Source organism: Bombina bombina, chromosome 11, assembly GCF_027579735.1.
Source record: "Bombina bombina isolate aBomBom1 chromosome 11, aBomBom1.pri, whole genome shotgun sequence".
NCBI lineage: Eukaryota > Metazoa > Chordata > Amphibia > Anura > Bombinatoridae > Bombina > Bombina bombina.
The window spans coordinates 33613458-33635928 of record NC_069509.1 but is presented as its reverse complement, the minus strand read 5'-3'; the positions used below and the strand labels follow the sequence as shown (position 1 = coordinate 33635928).

General features: G+C 39.1%; 1 protein-coding gene across 2 annotated transcripts in view; it reads left to right on the top strand.

Moving 5' to 3' along the window:
* HIRIP3 (HIRA interacting protein 3) overlaps positions 1–22471 on the top strand; it is a 69450-nt gene that overhangs the window by 2752 nt on the left and 44227 nt on the right. The window contains exons 1-2 of one of the 2 annotated variants that reach the window (XM_053694853.1): positions 8015–8166; positions 20002–20122. In XM_053694853.1, the coding sequence (XP_053550828.1) occupies positions 20117–20122 (6 nt within the window). In that variant the 5' untranslated portion in view covers positions 8015–8166; positions 20002–20116. Of the gene's footprint in view, positions 1–8014; positions 8167–20001; positions 20123–22471 lie in introns of those variants that run through there. The other variant, XM_053694852.1, reaches the window with a different exon arrangement.

The following is a 22471-nucleotide window of genomic DNA, read 5'->3' as shown; positions in this document are numbered from 1 at the left end:
GGGGAGATGCTGATTGTATACACTGTCCTACCTACTGTATATACTGTCAGTATGGGGAGATGCTGATTGTATACACTGTCCTACCTACTGTATATACTGTCAGTATGGGGAGATGCTGATTGTATACACTGTCATACCTACTGTATATACTGTCAGTATGGGGAGATGCTGATTTGTATACACTGTCATACTTACTGTATATACTGTCAGTATGGGGAGATGCTGATTGTATACACTGTCATACTTACTGTATATACTGTCAGTATGGGGAGATGCTGATTTGTATACACTGTCATACTTACTGTATATACTGTCAGTATGGGGGAGATGCTGATTTGTATACACTGTCATACTTACTGTATATACTGTCAGTATGGGGGAGATGCTGATTTGTATACACTGTCATACTTACTGTATATACTGTCAGTATGGGGAGATGCTGATTGTATACACTGTCCTACCTACTGTATATACTGTCAGTATGGGGAGATGCTGATTGTATACACTGTCCTACCTACTGTATATACTGTCAGTATGGGGAGATGCTGATTGTATACACTGTCCTACCTACTGTATATACTGTCAGTATGGGGAGATGCTGATTTGTATACACTGTCATACTTACTGTATATACTGTCAGTATGGGGGAGATGCTGATTTGTATACACTGTCATACTTACTGTATATACTGTCAGTATGGGGGAGATGCTGATTTGTATACACTGTCATACTTACTGTATATACTGTCAGTATGGGGGAGATGCTGATTTGTATACACTGTCATACTTACTGTATATACTGTCAGTATGGGGGAGATGCTGATTTGTATACACTGTCATACTTACTGTATATACTGTCAGTATGGGGGAGATGCTGATTTGTATACACTGTCATACTTACTGTATATACTGACAGTATGGGGGAGATGCTGATTTGTATACACTGTCATACTTACTGTATATACTGTCAGTATGGGGGAGATGCTGATTTGTATACACTGTCATACTTACTGTATATACTGTCAGTATGGGGGAGATGCTAATTTGTATACACTGTCATACTTACTGTATATACTGTCAGTATGGGGGAGATGCTGATTTGTATACACTGTCATACTTACTGTATATACTGTCAGTATGGGGAGATGCTGATTTGTATACACTGTCCTACCTACTGTATATACTGTCAGTATGGGGAGATGCTGATTGTATACATTGTTATACCTACTGTATATACTGTCAGTATGGGGAGATGCTGATTGTATACACTGTCATACCTACTGTATATACTGTCAGTATGGGGAGATGCTGATTTGTATACACTGTCATACTTACTGTATATACTGTCAGTATGGGGGAGATGCTGATTGTATACACTGTCATACTTACTGTATATACTGTCAGTATGGGGGAGATGCTGATTTGTATACACTGTCATACTTACTGTATATACTGTCAGTATGGGGGAGATGCTGATTTGTATACACTGTCATACTTACTGTATATACTGTCAGTATGGGGGAGATGCTGATTTGTATACACTGTCATACTTACTGTATATACTGTCAGTATGGGGAGATGCTGATTGTATACACTGTCCTACCTACTGTATATACTGTCAGTATGGGGAGATGCTGATTGTATACACTGTCCTACCTACTGTATATACTGTCAGTATGGGGAGATGCTGATTGTATACACTGTCCTACCTACTGTATATACTGTCAGTATGGGGAGATGCTGATTTGTATACACTGTCATACTTACTGTATATACTGTCAGTATGGGGGAGATGCTGATTTGTATACACTGTCATACTTACTGTATATACTGTCAGTATGGGGGACATGCTGATTTGTATACACTGTCATACTTACTGTATATACTGTCAGTATGGGGGAGATGCTGATTTGTATACACTGTCATACTTACTGTATATACTGTCAGTATGGGGGAGATGCTGATTTGTATACACTGTCATACTTACTGTATATACTGTCAGTATGGGGGAGATGCTGATTTGTATACACTGTCATACTTACTGTATATACTGTCAGTATGGGGGAGATGCTGATTTGTATACACTGTCATACTTACTGTATATACTGTCAGTATGGGGGAGATGCTGATTTGTATACACTGTCATACTTACTGTATATACTGTCAGTATGGGGGAGATGCTAATTTGTATACACTGTCATACTTACTGTATATACTGTCAGTATGGGGGAGATGCTAATTTGTATACACTGTCATACTTACTGTATATACTGTCAGTATGGGGGAGATGCTGATTTGTATACACTGTCATACTTACTGTATATACTGTCAGTATGGGGGAGATGCTGATTTGTATACACTGTCATACTTACTGTATATACTGTCAGTATGGGGAGATGCCGATTGTATACACTGTCATACCTACTGTATATACTGTCAGTATGGGGAGATGCCGATTGTATACACTGTCATACCTACTGTATATACTGTCAGTATGGGGAGATGCCGATTGTATACACTGTCATACCTACTGTATATACTGTCAGTATGGGGAGATGCCGATTGTATACACTGTCATACCTACGTACGCTGCAACACTTACTGTTTATACTGCCAGTATGGGGAGATGCTGATTGTATACACTGTCATACCTGCATACGCTGCAACACTTACTGTTTATACTGTCAGTATGGGGAGATGCTTATTTGTATACACTGTCATACCTACGTATGCTGCAACACCTACTGTATATACTGTCAGTATGGGGAGATGCTGATTGTATATACTGCCAGTATGGGGAGATGCTGATTGTATACACTCATACCTACTGTATATACTGTCAGTATGGGGAGATGCTGATTGTATATACTGTTAGTATGGGGAGATGCCGATTGTATACACTCATACCTACTGTATATACTGTCAGTATGGGGAGATTCTGATTGTATACTGTACACTGCAACACCTACCGTATATACTGTCAGTATGGGGAGATGCTGATTGTATACTGTCGCGATCGCTCTCTCTGCCTTGGTTTCTTCGGCGCTGTTGCGCTACGTTCTGTTGCCTAGCAACTTGGCTGAAGCCATCCCTCTCGTCTGACGTCAGAATGGCTTCTTATTCCGGCGTCTTCTCTCCTCCGGTGCCTGTTTGTTTTCACTCGTTGGCTAAGTGAGTACTCTTTGTATCTTTGATATTCTGAACCTGAGCTTGTTTAATTCTCAACCCTGAACCCCTATCTGACTGATTTCTTGTTGCTGGACTTTGCTTGCTGGATTACTCTTTTGGTTAACCCCTACCTGCCTGACTACACGTTGCTGGACATTGCTTGCTTGATTACTCTATTGGTTAACCCCTACCTGATTACACGTTGCTGGACATTGCTTGATTACTCTATTGGTTAACCCCTACCTGATTACACGTTGCTGGACATTGCTTGCTTGATTACTCTTTTGATTAACCCTATCTACACGAAGTTTCTTCTCCTGACCCTGCTGTGCCATCTTCCAGTCTATTTCTGCGAGTATATTATACTGTAACTGTCGCAGGGTCAGGTCCTGGTATATACTCACTGTGCTAGGGTGTTACTACCCTCATTCTAGCATTTGGGTCTAACTCTGGACTTTACCTATCCTGACATATACACTGTCATACATATGTACATTGCAACACCTACTGTATATACACTCAGTATGGGGGAGATGCTGATTGTATACACTGTCATACCTACTGTATATACAGACAGTATGGGGAGATGCTGATTGTATACACTGTCATACATATGTACACTGCAACACTTACTGTATATACTGTCAGTATGGGGAGATGCTGATTGTATACACTGTCATACATATGTACACTGCAACACCTACTGTATATACTGTCAGTATGGGGGAGATGCTGATTGTATACACTGTCATACATATGTACACTGCAACACTTACTGTATATACTGTCAGTATGGGGAGATGCTGATTTGTATACACGGTCATACAGAGCTTTCAAATGACACCCTGGAAGTGCAGCCGCTGTGTCCTTGGTCTCTGTGGGACTGTGGCTGCTATGGAAGGCGCCAGCCTGTCTGGAGGGGCGGGAATGGCGGGAGATTTGGGAGCAAGATAAGACCCTGTGTTTGTGTATAAAAGGAGATTGTGTTTACCAATACAATCAGTTCTTGTTTTACCTGAATGCTGGTCTGTCTAGTTCTTTGGGTGGGCTCCTGCTATAATCCCTTTCTCCGCTACATAGCCGCAGGTTCCAGGCATTGGGAGGATCCAATTGCCGGTGCTACCCAGTCGGGGTAGCTGGGATCTGTCACAGTGGTGGCAGCGGTGGGATGCTTCCGATTACCTGGAACATACAAACCACCACCTGAAGTCCTTGCCGGATGGAAAAGTATCACAGGCTCCGGAAGGACGAACTGCAGAGTTTACTGCAAGCCAGAGGAGGAGTAGCTGGTAACAAGACAATGACTGCACTCATAGCTGAGCTGATGGAGGGTGATCAGGCTAACGAGCCGGCGGGTGGGTCAGATGACGACCAAAGCAGTAGATGGCCCAGTACCACCTCAACCCCAGAGACCACCATGTCGGACCTCCAGAGGCAGATCCAGTGGCAACTGGACCTCTATGGATCTAACCCCCTGGAGGAGATTGTTACTCGAGTCATTGCCAACGCTATTAAGGTACACTTGATGAGCTGCAGAAGTCTATGGGGGGGGGGGGAATTGTTCCGGACCCCTTAGCTTCTCCTACCAGACCCAGAAGCTACCCAATGCCGCCTTCCGGGCTTTCTAGGATGATGGAGTGAAGGAGATCGACTGCTATCTTTAGCTGTTTGAGACCCAGTGTCGGTTGCAGGGGGTCAGATCAGTATGTGGATGCCCCAGAACGCCTGCCCATACCCCGCTCTGCTACCACTCCTGCTTCTCCAGCCGGGGCCAGCAATACAGGGGGGTGCTACACGTGTGGACAACTCTGCCACTTCCAACGGTTCTGTCCAACAAAGCTAAGAAACCCCTCAGCCCAGCAGCCGAGGAACTCCTCCCCGGCCCCGAGGGGACCACTCCAGCCAGGACCTACCAGGCCGCTGGCCACTGCGCCTATGCGGCGGGTCTTGATAGCTATGCAGAATGGTCAGATGAGGAAGTTGGCGTTCTGCATGAAGTCAGCTTGGTGATCCAAGATGACCACCGGCACTATCGCCAGGATGTCTGGGTCAATGGGCAGGCAGCCCAGGGATTAAGGAACACTGGCGCGACAGTCTCTCTGATCCAACCCCAGTTAGCCCCAAGATCCAGTCAAACCGGGAGGACCCTTGCCTTTCAGGTGGCTGGAGGAGCTGTGTTACATACCCCCATAGCTTGGGTACATCTGAACTGGGGAGCCGGCTCCTGTGATGTAGAGGTGGGCATCATGCAACAGCTACCAGTCAAGGTCTTGTTGGGAAATGACCTCGGCCACCTGGCCTCAGCCTTTGTGGGGAATAACTCCCCGGATGCCAACCCAGTAACCAGTCGCCAGCAAGCCAGATGCCAAGTTACTGCACCAGCTCCGTGGACCCAGATGAATCATTCCACCCCTGACTTCCCCTTGTCCCAGACTCCCCCCCCCTATCTCTTGACCAACCCCCCTGGGCCTCCTCCGACTTCGTCCAGGAGACCCTGAACGACCCGACCTTAGCCCTTATTGGGACCGAGTAGAAACAGGGCCCCAGGCAGGAACAGTTCCATTGGGACTCTAAAGAACGACAAATGTACCATTGGTCGCTCGGAGGTCCAGTACCTAGGCCACCGAGTGGGCTGCGGAAAGGAAAGTTTGAGGCAGTTGCCAACTGGCCCACTCCCCGAACCGAAACACAAGTGCTAGCGTTCCTGGGAACCGCTGGTTACTACCGAAGATTTGTCCCCAACTACAGTGCCCTAGCTAAACCCCTGACAGACCTCACCCGTAAACGACTGCCCCGATAGGTCCTGTGGTCCCCCGATTGCAAAGCTGCCTTCCAGAGCCTTAAGTCTGCCTTAGTCTCTGCTCCAGTACTGGCCGCTCCTAACCCCACCAAACTTTTTTCTGTCCACACAGATGCCTCCATGTTCGGGTTAGGAGCTGTGTTAAGCCAGGCAGATGAAGTGGGGCAGGACCTCCCCGTAGCCTACATTAGTACAAAGCAGTTGCCCAGAGAACTGCCGCTGTATCCTGGGTCTTTGTTGGACTGTGGCTGCTATGGCAGGCGCCAGCCTGTCTGGAGGGGCGGGAATGGTGGGAGATTTTGGGAGCAAGATAAGACCCTATGTTTGTGTATAAAAGCAGTGTGTGTTCCAATAAAATCACTTCTTGTTTTACCAGAATGCTAGCCTGTCTAGTTCTTTGGGTGGGCTCCTGCTATAATCCCTTTCTCCGCTACATAGCCGCAGGTTCCAGGCATCAGGAGGATCCAATTGATGGAGCTACCCAGTCAACACTTACTGTATATACTGTCAGTATGGGGAGATGCTGATTGTATACACTCATACCTACTGTATATACTGTCAGTATGGGGAGATGCTGATGGTATACACTGTCATACCTACTGTATATACTGTCAGTATGGGGAGATGCTGATGGTATACACTGTCATACCTACTGTATATACTGTCAGTATGGGGAGATGCTGATGGTATACACTGTCATACCTACTGTATATACTGTCAGTATGGGGAGATGCCGATGGTATACACTGTCATACCTACTGTATATACTGTCAGTATGGGGAGATGCCGATTGTATACACTGTCATACCGACTGTATATACTGTCAGTATGGGGGAGATGCCGATTGTATACACTGGAACCCCTACTGTATATACTGTTAGTATGGGGGAGATGCCGATTGTATACACTGAAACACCTACTGTATATACTGTTAGTATGGGGGAGATGCCGATTGTATACACTGTCATACCTACTGTATATACTGTCAGTATGGGGAGATGTTGATTTGTATACACTGTCCTACCTACTGTATATACTGTCAGTATGGGGAGATGCTGATTTGTATACACTGTCCTACCTACTGTATATACTGTTAGTATGGGGAGATGCTGATTGTATACACCGCAACACCTACTGTATATACTGTCAGTATGGGGAGATGTTGATTTTATACACCGCAACACCTACTGTATATACTGTTAGTATGGGGAGATGCTGATTGTATACACCGCAACACCTACTGTATATACTGTCAGTATGGGGAGATGTTGATTTTATACACCGCAACACCTACTGTATATACTGTTAGTATGGGGAGATGCTGATTGTATACACCGCAACACCTACTGTATATACTGTTAGTATGGGGAGATGCTGATTGTATACACTGTTATACCTACTGTATATATTGTCAGTATGGGGAGATGTTGATTTGTATACACTGTCCTACCTACTGTATATACTGTTAGTATGGGGAGATGCTGATTGTATACACCGCAACACCTACTGTATATACTGTTAGTATGGGGAGATGCTGATTGTATACACTGTTATACCTACTGTATATATTGTCAGTATGGGGAGATGTTGATTTGTATACACTGTCCTACCTACTGTATATACTGTCAGTATGGGGAGATGTTGATTTGTATACACTGTCCTACCTACTGTATATACTGTCAGTATGGAGAGATGCTGATTTGTATACACTGTCCTACCTACTGTATATACTGTCAGTATGGGGGAGATGCTGATTGTATACACTGTCATACCTACTGTATATACTGTCAGTATGGGGAGATGCTGATTGTATACACTGTCATACTTACTGTATATACTGTCAGTATGGGGAGATGCCGATTGTATACTCCACTTAGAGAACAATGTACCTTTTTAACATATTTCTATGTGTATGTGTATATATATATATGTGTGTGTGTATATATAAATATAAATATAAATAAGGGCTGCTCGATTAATTGCATATGCGATTTTTAGTCCCGCCCCCTTTGACGTGACCTATGACGTACAGGAGGGCTGGCTGTAACTGTTCATTGCGCACTGGCTTTTGTAGGGAAAGGAGGAGGGGTGGGGGGAGTACAGAGGCTATGCAGGAGCTGCGCTATAGAAATAAAGCCCGTTTACAAGAGAGTGCAGAGAGAGACGAGTCAGTCACAAAGTGGAAGAACTTGATTGAAGGTAATTTTATAACGTGCACTGACTTTAGCGCTTCTGCAGTACAGTAATCACTCAGTGAAGGAGCCAGCCACCGTGACGGACATTTAACTGTTGTAATTGTTTTGTAAATTCCCCTCCCAGGTTGTAAACATTCTAGTGGTTTCATATTTCTCATGCCCGATTATAAGCCAGAGCTGACAGTGATTCAATGACTACTGCAACAAAGTCCTCTGGGGAAGCCTAAGCTTTGCGTTTTCTGTTCCCGATAAATCACAACATATCTGTCAAATGCAGGACCTTTTTTTTTTTAGATATGTAAACCTAACCTTTTATCTTAATTTATGAGGCAGTAGAACAAATGGTAGCCATACTGTCATTTAAAAATAGACCATGATCGACTTCATATTTTCTAACACATTCACTGATACTATGACAAAGTACTTAATTGCTTTAATTTAAAATAAATAAATAAAAAAAAGACAAACTTTTGTATAGTGCAGAATGTAGATAGTGCAGCATAACCAGATCTAGGTAATAGAGTTCAATCAAAAATCTATTTAGCAGGAATCTTTAACCATCTATCCAGCCAGGCATGTAAAGGGTTAAGACAAGGGATCAGAGAGGTATTTGATTATAATATTACTATTATTTTTCAGGCAAAATTTGTAATAGTAAATATAAGTACATATAGTAACTGTATTTAAAGGGACAGTAAAATAAAAAGAAAAACTTTCATGATTTAAATAGGGCATGTAATTTTAAACAACTTTGCAATTTACTTTTATTACCAATTTAGCTTTGTTCTCTTGGTATTCTTAGTTGAAAGCTAAATCTAGGAGGTTCATGTGCTAATTTCTTAGACCTTGAAGACTGCCTCTAATCGGAAAGCATTTTGACAGTTTTTCACCACTAGAGGGCGTTAGTTAATGTGTTTCATACAGATAACATTGAGCTCAGGCACATGAAGCTCCTAGGAGTCAGCACTGATTGGCTAGTAATGCATGTCTGTCAAAAGAACTGAAATAAGGGGGCAGTTTGCAGAGGCATAGATACAAGGTAATCAGATGTAAAAAGTATATTATTAAAACTGTTGGTTATGCAAAACTGGGGAATGGGTAATATCTACCTTTTTTAAACAAAAACAATTCTGGTGTTTACTGTCCCTTTAACAAGATTAGATTACAAACATTCTGCATGGATATTTTTTTAGCGCACAAGGGAGAAGTAAAGTAATATGTGTGTGAGATAGATATATATACTTATATTATATTAGGACTGGGCGATATGGGGGGTACACACAATTTTATGTGTGTGTATATGTATATATATATATATATATATATATATATATATATATATATATATATATATATATATATATATATATATATATATATATATATATATATATATATATATATATATATATATATATATATATATATATATATATATATATATATATATATATATATATATATATATATATATATATATATATATATATATACATATATATATATATACACCTCAGTTTACGCTGGGGTTAGGTTCCAGAAGGAATGGTTGTAAATTGAAACCCAGATTATAATGTAAGTCAATGGGAAGTGAGGGAGAGAGGTTCCAGGCCCCTCTAAAAATTGTCATAAGTAACACCTAATACATTATTTTTAAAGCTTTGAAATGAAGACTTTAAATGCTAAACAGCATTATAAACCTAATACTATTAAACTGATTAATTTCAGCTTGCTTGGCTTTGCTGCAACACAAGCGGACAGCCTATTTTAATAAATGCACTGCTTCTCAATGCTTTTCAATAGCAGTCACATGACTGGAAAAAAAAGTTGTTATTCTGAAATGGTTTAAATGGAACCGTTGTAAACCAAGGACCACCTGTGTGTGTATACCTGTATATCTATTACTATAGATCACTGGTTTTCAAACCTGTACTTAGACCTCCTTTACAGGCCAGATTGTCAGGATTACCTTGGATGAGAGCAGGTAAAATAATCAGGTTTACTAATCGGCTGATTATTTAACTTGTGCTCCAGTTCAGATATTCTCAAAATGTTAGGTAGGTCTGAGGAAAGGTTTGAAAACCAGTGCTATAGATGCATACAGTAGATATGTATTTTACATGAACAATATCATATATATTTAATAACTAGGCGATAATCTAAAAACTACAATCCCCAAAGCTAATATTACAAAAATAAAAAACATAATTTATGTAAGAACTTACCTGATAAATTTAATTTCTTTCATGGTGGCGAGAGTCCACAATTTGTTGCATATGGGATATACATTCCTACCAGGTGGAGAGAAAGTTTCCCAAACCTCAAAGCCTATAAATACCCCACCCACCTCACTCATATCTCAGTTTAACGTATAGCCAAGAAGTGAGGTGTAAAAAAGGAGTAATAAAAATAAATAAATAAAGGAACAGGAAAAAAGATGTGCTCTGTTAAAAACAACCCATAATAGTGAAAGGACCTCATGGACTCTCGCCACCATAAAATAAATGAATTTATCAGGTAAGTTCTTACATAATTTGTTTTCTTTCATATAGGTGGCGAGAGTCCATGATTTGTTACATATGGGATATAATACCCAAGATGTGGAAGACCACGAGTAACAAAATAAAATGGGAGGCATAAAATATAAACAGCTTTTTTAGCTGAAAATAATATCCAAATTAAAGTATTTTAATAACTAAAAAAAAACTGAATATTTTTTTTTTATAGGCAACAGAATCAACGAATGACCACTACCTGAAGAACCTTTCTACCGAAAGCTGCTTCTGAAGAGGCAAAAACATCAGAATGGTAAAATTTGGTAAAAGTATTGCAGATTTGATCAACTGAAGCCTCATTCTTGAAAGCCCAAGATGTGGTAACTGATCTTGTAGGATGAGTAATTCTGTGAGGCGGAGATTGCACCGCTTCCAAATAAGCTTTGTGAATCAGAAGTTTTAACCAAGAAGCTAAAGAAATAGCAGAAGCTTTCTGACCCTTCCGTAAAAATGACAATCTATTAGTCTTTCTAAAATCTTTAGTGACGGCAACATAGTATTTCAAAGCTCTGACAACATCCAAAGAATGTAAAGATTTTTTTGCATCATTTTTAGGATTAGGACACAGAGGGAACAACAATTTCCCTATTAATGTGGTTCTAATTAACAACCTTTGACAAAAATGTCAAAGTAGTCCGCAAAACTGCTTTGTCTTGATGGAAAAAAAATTAAGTAAGGTGTTTCCAAAGAAAGGCGGATAATTCTGAAACTCTCTTCTAGCAGAAGAGATGGCTAAAAGAAACAAAACGTTTCAAGAAAGTAGTTTTAATGTCTAAAGAATACATAGGCTCAAAAGGAGGAGCCTGCAAAGATTGTAACACTAGATTGAGACTCCATGGAGGAGAAATAGATTTAATTACAGGTTTTATTCTAGACAAAGCCTGAACAAAACAATGAATGTCTGGAAGATGTGCAATCTTTCTGTGAAACATAACAGCGAGCTGAAATCTGTCCTTTCAAAGTACTGGCAGATAAGTTCTTATCTAAACCATCTAGAAGAAACTGAAGAATTCTAGTAATTCTAAAGGCATGGGAAGAAAAAATATTTTCCAAACCTTATAATAAATCTTCCTAGAAACAGGTTTTCTTGCTTGAATCATAGTATTAATTACAGAGTCTGAAAAACCTCTGTGACTGAGAACTAGGCGTTCAATCTTCACGCCATTAAGTTCAGAGATTTTATGTCTTGATGAAAGAAGGGACCTTGAGACAGAAGGTCTGATCTTAGAGGAAGATGCCATGGCAGGTAGCTGGACATCTGAACTAGATCTGCATACCAGATCCTGAGAGGCCACGCAGGAGCTATCAGAAGTACAGATGATTGTTCCATCTTGATTTTTTTTAAATTACTCTGGGTTGTAGAACTAGTGGAGGAAATATATAAGCTTATTGGAATGACCAAGGGACTGCTAGAGCATCCATCATTACTGCCTGAGGATCCCGTGACCTTGCAAGGTATCTGGGAAGTTTCTTACGAGAGGCCATGAGATCCATTTGTGGAACACCCCAGATCTGAACAATTTGTGAGAATACATCCTGTTGGAGAGTCCATTCCTCCGGTGTAGTGACTGATGGCTGAGATAATCTGCCTCCCAGTTGTCCACACCTGGGATGTTAATCCCACAGTGATTAAACAGGAATTGGTTTCTGCCCAAGAAAGTATCTGAGATACTTTTTTCATGGCTAGGTAACTTTGAGTTCCCCCTTGATGTTTGACATATGCCACTGTTGTGATATTGTCTGTTTGAAAACAAAGAAAAGGTTTGTTCTTCAAAAGAGGCCAAGCTTGAAGAGCTTTGGAAAGAGCATGGAGTTCTGATATTGATTGGAATCTTTGTTTCCTGAATATTCCTAACTCCCTGTGCAGTCAGGGACCCCCATACTGCTCCCCAAACAGTAAGACTTGCCTCTGTTGTAATCACAGACCAGGTAGGGCGAACAAATGAGACCACCTGAAGAAATTGGTGGTCTAGCCACCATGTCAGAGAAAAACGAGTGTTGGGATCTAAGAATATCAGTTGTGATATTCAAGTATAATCCGATGGTGCAATCATTAGGCCTAACACCTCCATGCACATAGCCACTGAAGGGTATGATAGAGACTAAAGGTTCAGACAAGCCGAAACTAACTTTATTTGTCTCTTTTCTGTCAGAGAAAGAGTCATGGACACTGAGTCTATTTGGAATCCCAAATAAGTAAGCTTTTGTCTGAGGAATCAAGAAACTCATTAGAAAATTGATCCTTCAACCATGATTTAAAAAAAAAAACAATGATAGTTGAGTCGTGTGAGATTCTGCTAAATGAAAAGATTGAGCTAGAACCAAGATATCGTCCAAATAAGGAAACACCGCAATACCCTGCTCTCTGATTATAGATAGAATGGCACCGATAACCTTTGAAAATATTCTTGGTGCTGTTGCTAAGCCAAACAGACGAGCAACAAACTGAAAATTCTTTTCTAGAAAAGAGAATCTCAGAAATTGAAAATGGTCTGGATGAATATGGATGTGAAGATAAGCATCCTGTAAGTCTATTGGGGACATATGACCTTGCTGAACAAAATGTAGAATAGTCCTTATAGTTTCCATCTTGAAAGTTGAAATTATTACAAATTTTTTAGTGTTCTCAGATCCAAGATTGGTCTGAAGGTATTCTCCTTTGTTACAATGAATAGATTTGAGTAAAAACCCTTTCCTTGTTCCTGTAGAGGGGACAATCACTCATCAATTCTAGATGTGACTCACATGTTCGAAAAGCCTGAGCTTTTAATGGATGTTTTGGAACATGAGTTAAATAAAACCGTCCCCTTGGGGGTCTGATTTTGAAAACAATTTGATATCCTTGAGAGATAATATTCAGAATCCAGGGATTTTGGACGTATTTTGACCAAATTGTTTGAAAACGTTTTAATCTACCCCCAACCATAGAAACTGGGTTGGGGGCCGCACCTTCATGCTGTTTTCTGGACAGGATTAGCTTGTTTTTTGTTTTTTTACAATTTTTTTGATTTATTCCAATTGGAAGTAGGTCTCCAATTAGAGCCAGGGTTTTTTGGAGACGGGGAAGGCTTCTAATCTTTGTTTCAAAAAGTACAAAAACTATTAGGAGCATTGGATTTTCTCTTAGATCTATAATCTTGAGGCAAAAAAGACTGACTTACCTCCAGTAATGGAAGAAATAATTGAATCTAATTGAGAACCAAAAAGATTCTCTTACCCTGAAAAGAGAGAATCTCATTTTAGAGACCATATTAGCATTCCAAGATTTGTTATAAAGCTCTTCTAGAAAGAATAGCTAAGGACATGTATTAAAATATTTTTTTGTATTGCTAAATAAACTTTAAATTGCTTAATAAATAAATGTTACTAAAAACATTTAAAAATAGAGTGCTCATTGAAGCCTTAAAGGGACAGTCAAGTCCAAAAAAACTTTCATAATTTAAATAGGGGTTGTAATTTTTAACCCCTTAATGACCAAGGCCGTACGTCGTTGCTCTTGGAAAGCGGTGGAAGCGATCCTGATCACTTCCAGGCGCTTTTTCGAGGCATCCTGCAATAAAAAAAAATTTACCCCTCCGATGCAGAGAGAGTCACTCTGTGGCCCTCTCTGCACCGGACATCGATGGCCGCAACCGATGGTGGGTGGGAGCTGATGTGGGAGGTGGGTGGGCGGCCATCGATGGCTTCCTGGCTGAAGAGGGTGCGGGGGCATGCAGGAATGCGTGCACGGGGGGCAGCAGGCGCGCGCGTGCATGGGGAGGGAGCATGTGGGAACCGCTACACTACAGAAAAATGTTATGTTAGAAAGGGGGAAGGAATGGGTATAAAATGGATCTAAGGGATCTGGGAGAGGTGAGGGATTGGTCTTTGGGGGGGAAGCTACACTACAGAAAAAAAAAATAAAAAATATATATATATATATATATATATATATATATATATATATATATATATATATATATATATATATATATATATATATATATATATATATATATATATATATATATATATATATATATATATATATATATATATATATATATATATATATTGTGTATGTATGTATATATCAGTACCCAAGATGACTCCCAATAAGGGTGAGTGTTAGAGAGCTGTTTGGGGGGGATCAGGGAGGTTGGGGGCTAAGGGGGGAGATCCTACATGGCAGCATATGTAAATATGCTGAAAAAACCCCGTAAAAGATAACTTTTATTTTAGTACTGGCAGACTTTCTGCCAGTACTTAAAGTGAAGATAAACTTTGATGAATGAGGCCCTTTTTTTTTTTTTTTTTAAATACTATTAAACACAGGGGCACGTTCATTCAAAGTTTAGAAAGCAGCCATTTTGATTAAAAATTTACCTTTGTTTTTTTTTCACAGCCAAAGCAGCTTCCCCCACCCGGAGATCCTCTCTTCACACGTCATCAAGGACTAAGCCAGCTTCCTCCAATCACGGCTTTCCCCCCAGGGTAGTCATTGCCTGAAGCCATGCCGTGATTGGAGTCCTCGATGACTTGTGAAGAGAGGATCTCTGTGTGGGGGAAGCTGCTTTGGCTGTGAAAAAAACAAAGGTAAGTTTTTAATCAAAACTGCTGCTCTTTCTAAACTGATGAATGAAAGTGCCACTGTTTTTAATAGTATTTTTTTTTAAAAACGGGTTTTCATTCATCAAAGTTTACCTTCACTTTAAGATGGCGGGGACAATTGTGGGGTGGGAAGAGTGCTGTTTGGGAGGGATCAGGTGTTGTGATGTGGGAGGCTGATCTCTACACTACAGCTAAAATTAACCCTGCAAGCTCCCTACAAGCTACTTAATTAACCCCTTCACTGCTAGCCATAATACACATGTGATGCGCAGCAGCATTTAATGGCCTTCTAATTACTAAAAAGAAATGCTAAAGCGATATGTCTGCTATTTCTGAACAAAGGGGATCCCAGAGAAGCATTTACAACCATTTGTGCCATAATTGCACAAGCTGTTTGTAAATAATTTAGTGAGAAACCTAAAGTTTGTGAAATAGTTAAATAAAAAAACTTTTTTTTTTTTTTAGATTGCATTTGGCGGTGAAATGGTGGCATGAAATATACCAAAATGGGTATATGTGTGTGTGTGTATATATATATATATATATATATATATATATATATATATATATATATATATATATATATATATATATATATATATATATATATATATATATATATATATATATATATATATATATATTGAAATAAAAAGACCCTTATTGTTCCAGCACCCAACTATGTATTGAACAATATAGTATTGGTCTCAGAATTCAGATTGAGCCAAAAATGAAAAACAAATCTTAAAGTGCGTAATTAATTCTGTTTTTATAAAAATCACAGCAATACAATGATTTATAAGCATTGCCCCCAATTTTAGAGCTAATAGTATACAACCCGGGTTGTAGGTAAGAGTTCATAGGTTTAGTCCCTTAGTACTCCGGTGTGTTGGAATTATGTATTCAAATGCCTTTAATTAGCATATTTGTAATCCAGAAGTGGAAATCAACGTTAATGCAGGTGCGTCACCAAATTTTGCAACACTCTCAATGCAGGATTTATAACTTGTATCGTAGCATTCTTAATGCAGAATTGAAACTTGTATCAACTTTAGCAAGATATCATAAAATGGCAACTTAACATTACCATATTCATCTTGATTTTAACAGCTCTGTTCAGCATATTGTAACACGATAAAAAAGTACCTGTTTCCTTGGTGTCATGGTGCCAAAAAACTACCTGCTCATTGCTTCCAGCTACTTCAACAAAAGACCGGGACTTTCAACTTTGTCACCTTTGATCTTCCTCCGCAGTTGTCTGCTCTTTAAGTGCATCCGCACGCCTTATCCTTTAGCGGAGATGTAGATTTCTTGGAGGATCAGCTGTTAGACGGTGCTCAGCTGTTGCACCGCTCCAACAAACAAACAAGCTACGCGCGTTTCACCCGGGTTCCATTCGGGCTTCTTCCGGCTGTGTATGCAAATCTACATCTCCGCTAAAGGATAAGGCGTGCGGATGCACTTAAAGTGCCGACAACTGCGGAGGAAGAGCAAATGTGACAAAGTTGAAAGTCCCGGTCTTTGTTGAAGTAGCTGGAAGCAATGAGCAGGTAGTTTTTTGGCACCATGACACCAAGGAAACAGGTACTTGTTTATCGTGTTACAATATGCTGAACAGAGCTGTTAAAATCAAGATGAATATGGTAATGTTAAGTTGCCATTTTATGATATCTTGTTGAAGTTGATACAAGTTTCAATTCTGCATTAAGAATGCTACGATACAAGTTATAAATCCTGCATTGAGAGAGTTGCAAAATTTGGTGCCGCACCTGCATTAACGTTGATTTCCACTTTTGGATTACAAATATGCTAATTAAAGGCATTTGAATACATAATTCCAACACACCGGAGTACTAAGGGACTAAACCTATGAACTCTTACCTACAACCCGGGTTGTATACTATTAGCTCTATATTTGGGGGCAATGCTTATAATCGTATTGCTGTGATTTTTATAAAAACAGAATTAATTACGCACTTTAAGAGTTTGTTTTTCATTTTTGGCTCAATCTGAATTCTGAGACTAATACTATATTGTTCAATACATAGTTGGGTGCTGGAACAATAAGGGTCTTTTTCTTTCTTTTTATTTAAATATTAAATATATATATATATATATATATATATATATATATATATATATATATATATATATATATATATATATATATATATATATATATATATATATATATATATATATACACATACATACATACATACATACATACATACATACATACATGTCAAGGGATATTTGGGGGTTGGCGGTTTAGGGGTTTATTACTTTGTGTTTAATTTGCAGGTGAATAAAGAATTTTGTCAATCATCTTCATTGTTTGTTTGTTGTCTTTTCTGGGAAACATAGGGGTCAGAAAGCTACGGCTACCTCTTACAGCTCATTCCACTAGGGCTGTGGCTTCCTCATGGGCATTTAAAAATGATGCTTCTGTTGAACAGATTTGCAAGGCTGTAACTTGGTCGTCTCTTAACACTTTTTCTAAATTTTACAAATTTGACACTTTTGCCTCATCCGAGGCTGTTTTTGGGAGAAAGGTTCTTCAAGCAGTTTTGCCTTCTGTTTAGGTTCCTGTCTTGCCCCTGCCTTTCATCCGTGTCCTATAGCTTTGTTATTGTATCCCATAAGTAAGGATGAAATCCGTGGACTCGTCATATCTTGTAAAAGAAAAGGAAATTTATGCTTACCTGATAAATTTATTTCTTTTACGATATGACGAGTCCACTGCCCACCCTGTCAATTTTTAAGACCGGTCTTTGTGTTTGTTAAACTTCAGTCACCTCTGCACCTTGGCTTTTCCTTTCTCTTTCTAACTTTGGTCGAATGACTGAAGGGGGAGGGAAGGGAGGAGCTATATATACAGCTCTGCTGTGGTGCTCTTTGCCTCCTCCTGCTGACCAGGAGGCGATATCCCATAAGTAAGGATGAAATCCGTGGACTCGTCATATCGTAAAAGAAATAAATCGGGTAAGCATAAATTTCCTTTTTTTGTATGCAGCTAATTTGCAATTCACTTTTCAGCTGCTGCACTATATAACAAAACTTTAAAAATTGCTTCATGTTCCAGTTAATAAACACCTTGCAATTTAACTGGTGCTTTAGTGTAACTGCTTAATTTAAAATTGAATTTTATTTCAAAATAACCTGCAAGAAAATGTTTCACCAAAAAAAAAAAAATAATAATAATTGCAGAAAGTAAAGAAAAGTTCTGCCTCTTAAAGTGAATGTCAAGTTTGATGAATCAGTGCACGGTTTTAAAAAAAACCTATTAAAAACAGGGGCACTTCCATTCATCGAACCTTTACATTTCACTGGTTTTGTTAAAATACTTACCTTTTATTCTTGGAAGCCGCTCCAGCACTTCCCCCGCCCGTCGCAAGTCTCTCTTTTTTTATATGTCAAAAATGACAAATCCGGCTTCCTCCAATCACGGCGTTGCCTCAGGCAATGATTCCCCTGGGGGGAAGCTGTGATTGGAGGATGCCGTACTTGTCATTGCCGACGTATGAAGTGACAAGCGGCAGGAGGGGGAATCGCTGGAGCTGCTTTCAAGATTAAAAGGTATTTTAATAAAACAAGTGAAATGTAAAGTTTGATGAATGAAAGTGCCCATGTTTTTTTTTTTATAGGGTTTTTTTAAAAACCAGGCATGGATTCATCAAACTTGACATTCACTTTAAGAAGTAACTGTGGGGAATGGAGTATTCTATGAATTGTGTTTTATACCAGGATACACTTAACCAAGCTCATGGTAACCCATAGCAACAATATTACTTTGGTTTTGTATTTAGAGAGTTATAATGTTCAAAATTGAAATGTGCATCAGAGTGTTTAACTTATGAATAGAAGCGTTTGTTTTGTAATATGCTTCTGATAGCAGCATACTTGCATATGGGTGTGCTCTGGGTACCAGCATTCTAACATCACACTTTCTTAGAGAATCAGTGGTAGCTTGTTTAATGCAAACTGAGTCATCAAGAAAGTCACATGCTCTTCCACTCACTCTGAGCAGGCACTATATTTGCATCAGGTGCAGGAGTCGTGCACAGCTTCCTTGCATATGCCACTGAAATAGTGTTTTATATAGGATAAGTATGTTGCAAAAATTATTTTATTGAAGATTAAAGAGACACTCAATCAAAATTAAACTTTCATTATTCAGATAGAGCATGTCATTTTAAATAGCTTTCCAATTTACTTCCATTAACTGAATGTGCACAGTCTTTTTATATTTAAACTTTTTTTTGAGTCACCAGCTCCTACTGAGCATGTGCAAGAATAAGTGTGAATGGCTGATCGCTGTCACATGGTACGTGTATGCATTTGTGATTGGCTGATGGCTGTCGCATGGTACAGGGGGAGTGAAAAGAGACATAACTTTTAAAATTGTCAGAAAAAAAAAATCTACTACTCATTTGAAGTTCAGACTAAGTGCTATTGCATTGTCTTGTTATCGTGCATTTGTTGATTATACAAATCTACTGTGTTGACTGGTCCTTAAGTCACTCATGTAAATTTCAGTTTTTTTATGTTCTGAACCTTTAAGATTTCATTTTTATTAATGCGTTTTTGTAGGACAGCTACAATTTGTCAGAGCATTCTCAAACTCTTATGTAGGTGTTTTAAATATTTGTATGTAAATGTACAGCTAACATAGGGCCGTTTCATTCCCTCAGTGTCCTCACACACTCGGTGGTCCGTAACCAGTTCCTGTCTCACTGCGGACGATCTTCCCTTTCGTCTGAGGAGCGTCAGATACTCAAGAAAATCGTGGAGGAGGAGCTGCTGAGAATGCAGGTGACGTGGCAGTGTGGTGCTGTATGCATTGCTGGTACTATTAGAGATCTGAAACCCAAAAGTTTGCAATTTGCTTTGTACCCATGGTACTGTTTGTAGAAGAGATACCTAGGTAGGTCTCTAGAGCACTACATGGCAGAAATAGTTCTATCTGGTGTTCTTGCTAATGTATAGCATTCTTTCAAAAGCGCTACCATATAGTGGTCCAGACACATGCATGCTCCTGTTCCTGAACAAAAAGAAATTGATAATAGAAGTAAATTTGGAAAGTTGTTTAAAACTGTTGCTCTATCTGAATCGTAAAGGAAAAATGATTGGGTTTTATGTCCCTTTTTATTTTTGTTATTCTTACAGTTTGGCCCGTGTAGATTAGACCGCTGGAACTTTTGTAATGTTTGCTTTTTGACCACTTGGAGAAATAAATCAAAGTTGATTAAAAATCAATGATTTTTTTTGTATAAAACTAATTTTATTGATTTTTTATTATTAAACATTTTTTTATTAAAAATGTATCTAAATATAGTTTACTCTCTACTGAGCGTTTGTTTTTTTCCTAAGCGCATCAGGCACGCTGTCTAGTCACAGCACGCCCGATCGCGCCATTACACTGAATGTAGCTTGCTCCTGGTCTGGTCTGGTAGTGGGAGCGAGCTACAATCAGTTTAATGGCGTGATCGGGCGTGCTGTGACTAGACAGCGTGCCTGATGTGTTTAGGGAAAAAACAGACCTGCTCAGTAGTGCCAGGAGCGGCGTTCTGTAAAATTAATTTTCGTAGGAAAATATCTGTGAAATCCTTTGCTTTAGAAAGCTGTCGCTAAGCTAATGTACATTGGAAAGTTGTTAAACATTGCATGTTCTATCTGAATTATTAAAGTTTAATTTTAATTTGCTGTCCCTGTAATGTCGTTGCTCCCCTGTAAATAAATCTATGTTCATAGACTCAACCCTTACTAAGTTCACTGAATAGAAGATTGTTTGGAGTGGAATTTATCTGCACAAGGACCAAGGGGGGGGAGGGGCAAGCAGTGAAAGTGAAGCCTATAATTCTATTGTTTTTAGTTAAAGGGACACTGAACCCAAAAAACATTATTTTGTGATTCAGATAGAGCATGCAACTTTCTAATTTACTCCTATTATCAATTTTTCTTCATTCTTTTGCTATCTTTATTTGGAAAAGAAGGCATCTAAGCTAAGGAGCCAGCCAATTTTTGTTTGAGAACTCTGGACAGCACTTGTTTATTAGTGGGTGAATTTATCCACCAATCAGCAAGAACAACCCAGATTAATCACCAAAAATGGGCCGGCATCTAAACTTGCATTCTTGCTTTTCAAATAAAGATACCAGGAGAATAAAGAAAATTTGATAATAGGAGTTAATTAGAAAGTTGCTTAAAATGTCATGCTCTATCTGAATCACAAAAGGAAAAAAAATGGGTTCCGTGTCCCTTTAAATAAAGCTATTTAAATTGTTGTTATAATTATTATTATTACCTTTCTCCTTCAAATAAAGTACAGCTAAAAAGTTGATTAAATATGAACCTATTAAAATTAAATCAAATCCCAATAATTTCATTTAATTTCAGTGATATATCTATGTATTTCTAATGGTATATAAGTAAATCAGTTCATGTCTGATTATAACTGCAAAAATAATCTGAAACGAAATGAAACATTTATGTAGAAAACCATGATTTAAATTGATTTAAATCAAATCCACCCTGGGATTAATGTCCAAATATTTTTTTTCTGCAGTTATACCACAAAGGAATTTACAAATGTTTGGGATATGCTTAAAAGTAATGTATGTACTATATTTATAATCTATATCAGAATTTAACCACTGAATTTCATAAGATCTCTATAAAAAGAAAACATTTGTCATTTTGTTAGCATGTTTACAATGTTTAGCAAGTTAAGAGCAGGGACACAACCCTTAAAATGCTGTTATGGCCAGATGTAAATGAGCTAACCAATCACTGTGTGGCATGCAGAGTCAGATATGTTTCACTACAGCCTCTCTGGAGGTGTCAGGGGTTTTCCCTGTTGTGTTTGCCATGTGCTGCTGGCAGCCATTTTACTCACCTCTCTTCCTGACTTGGTGCATTGTGGGGGATGCTGCTCATTTCCTACACTTCCTTTTATGGCTAGACTGGTGTACATCATCCATGTCAGACAGGATGCAGTCTCAGAATTGTGATGTCATCACTTATTATTTAAAGGGCCTCTGTTCAGTATGCTTTGCCTTTGCGTTGTCTCAGACCTGTTTGTGAGAGTTCCTGTGTATTACCTGGCTGCCTGACGTCCTTCCTGATCCCTGGCTTGTTCATGACTCTGCTGTTCTCCTTGTT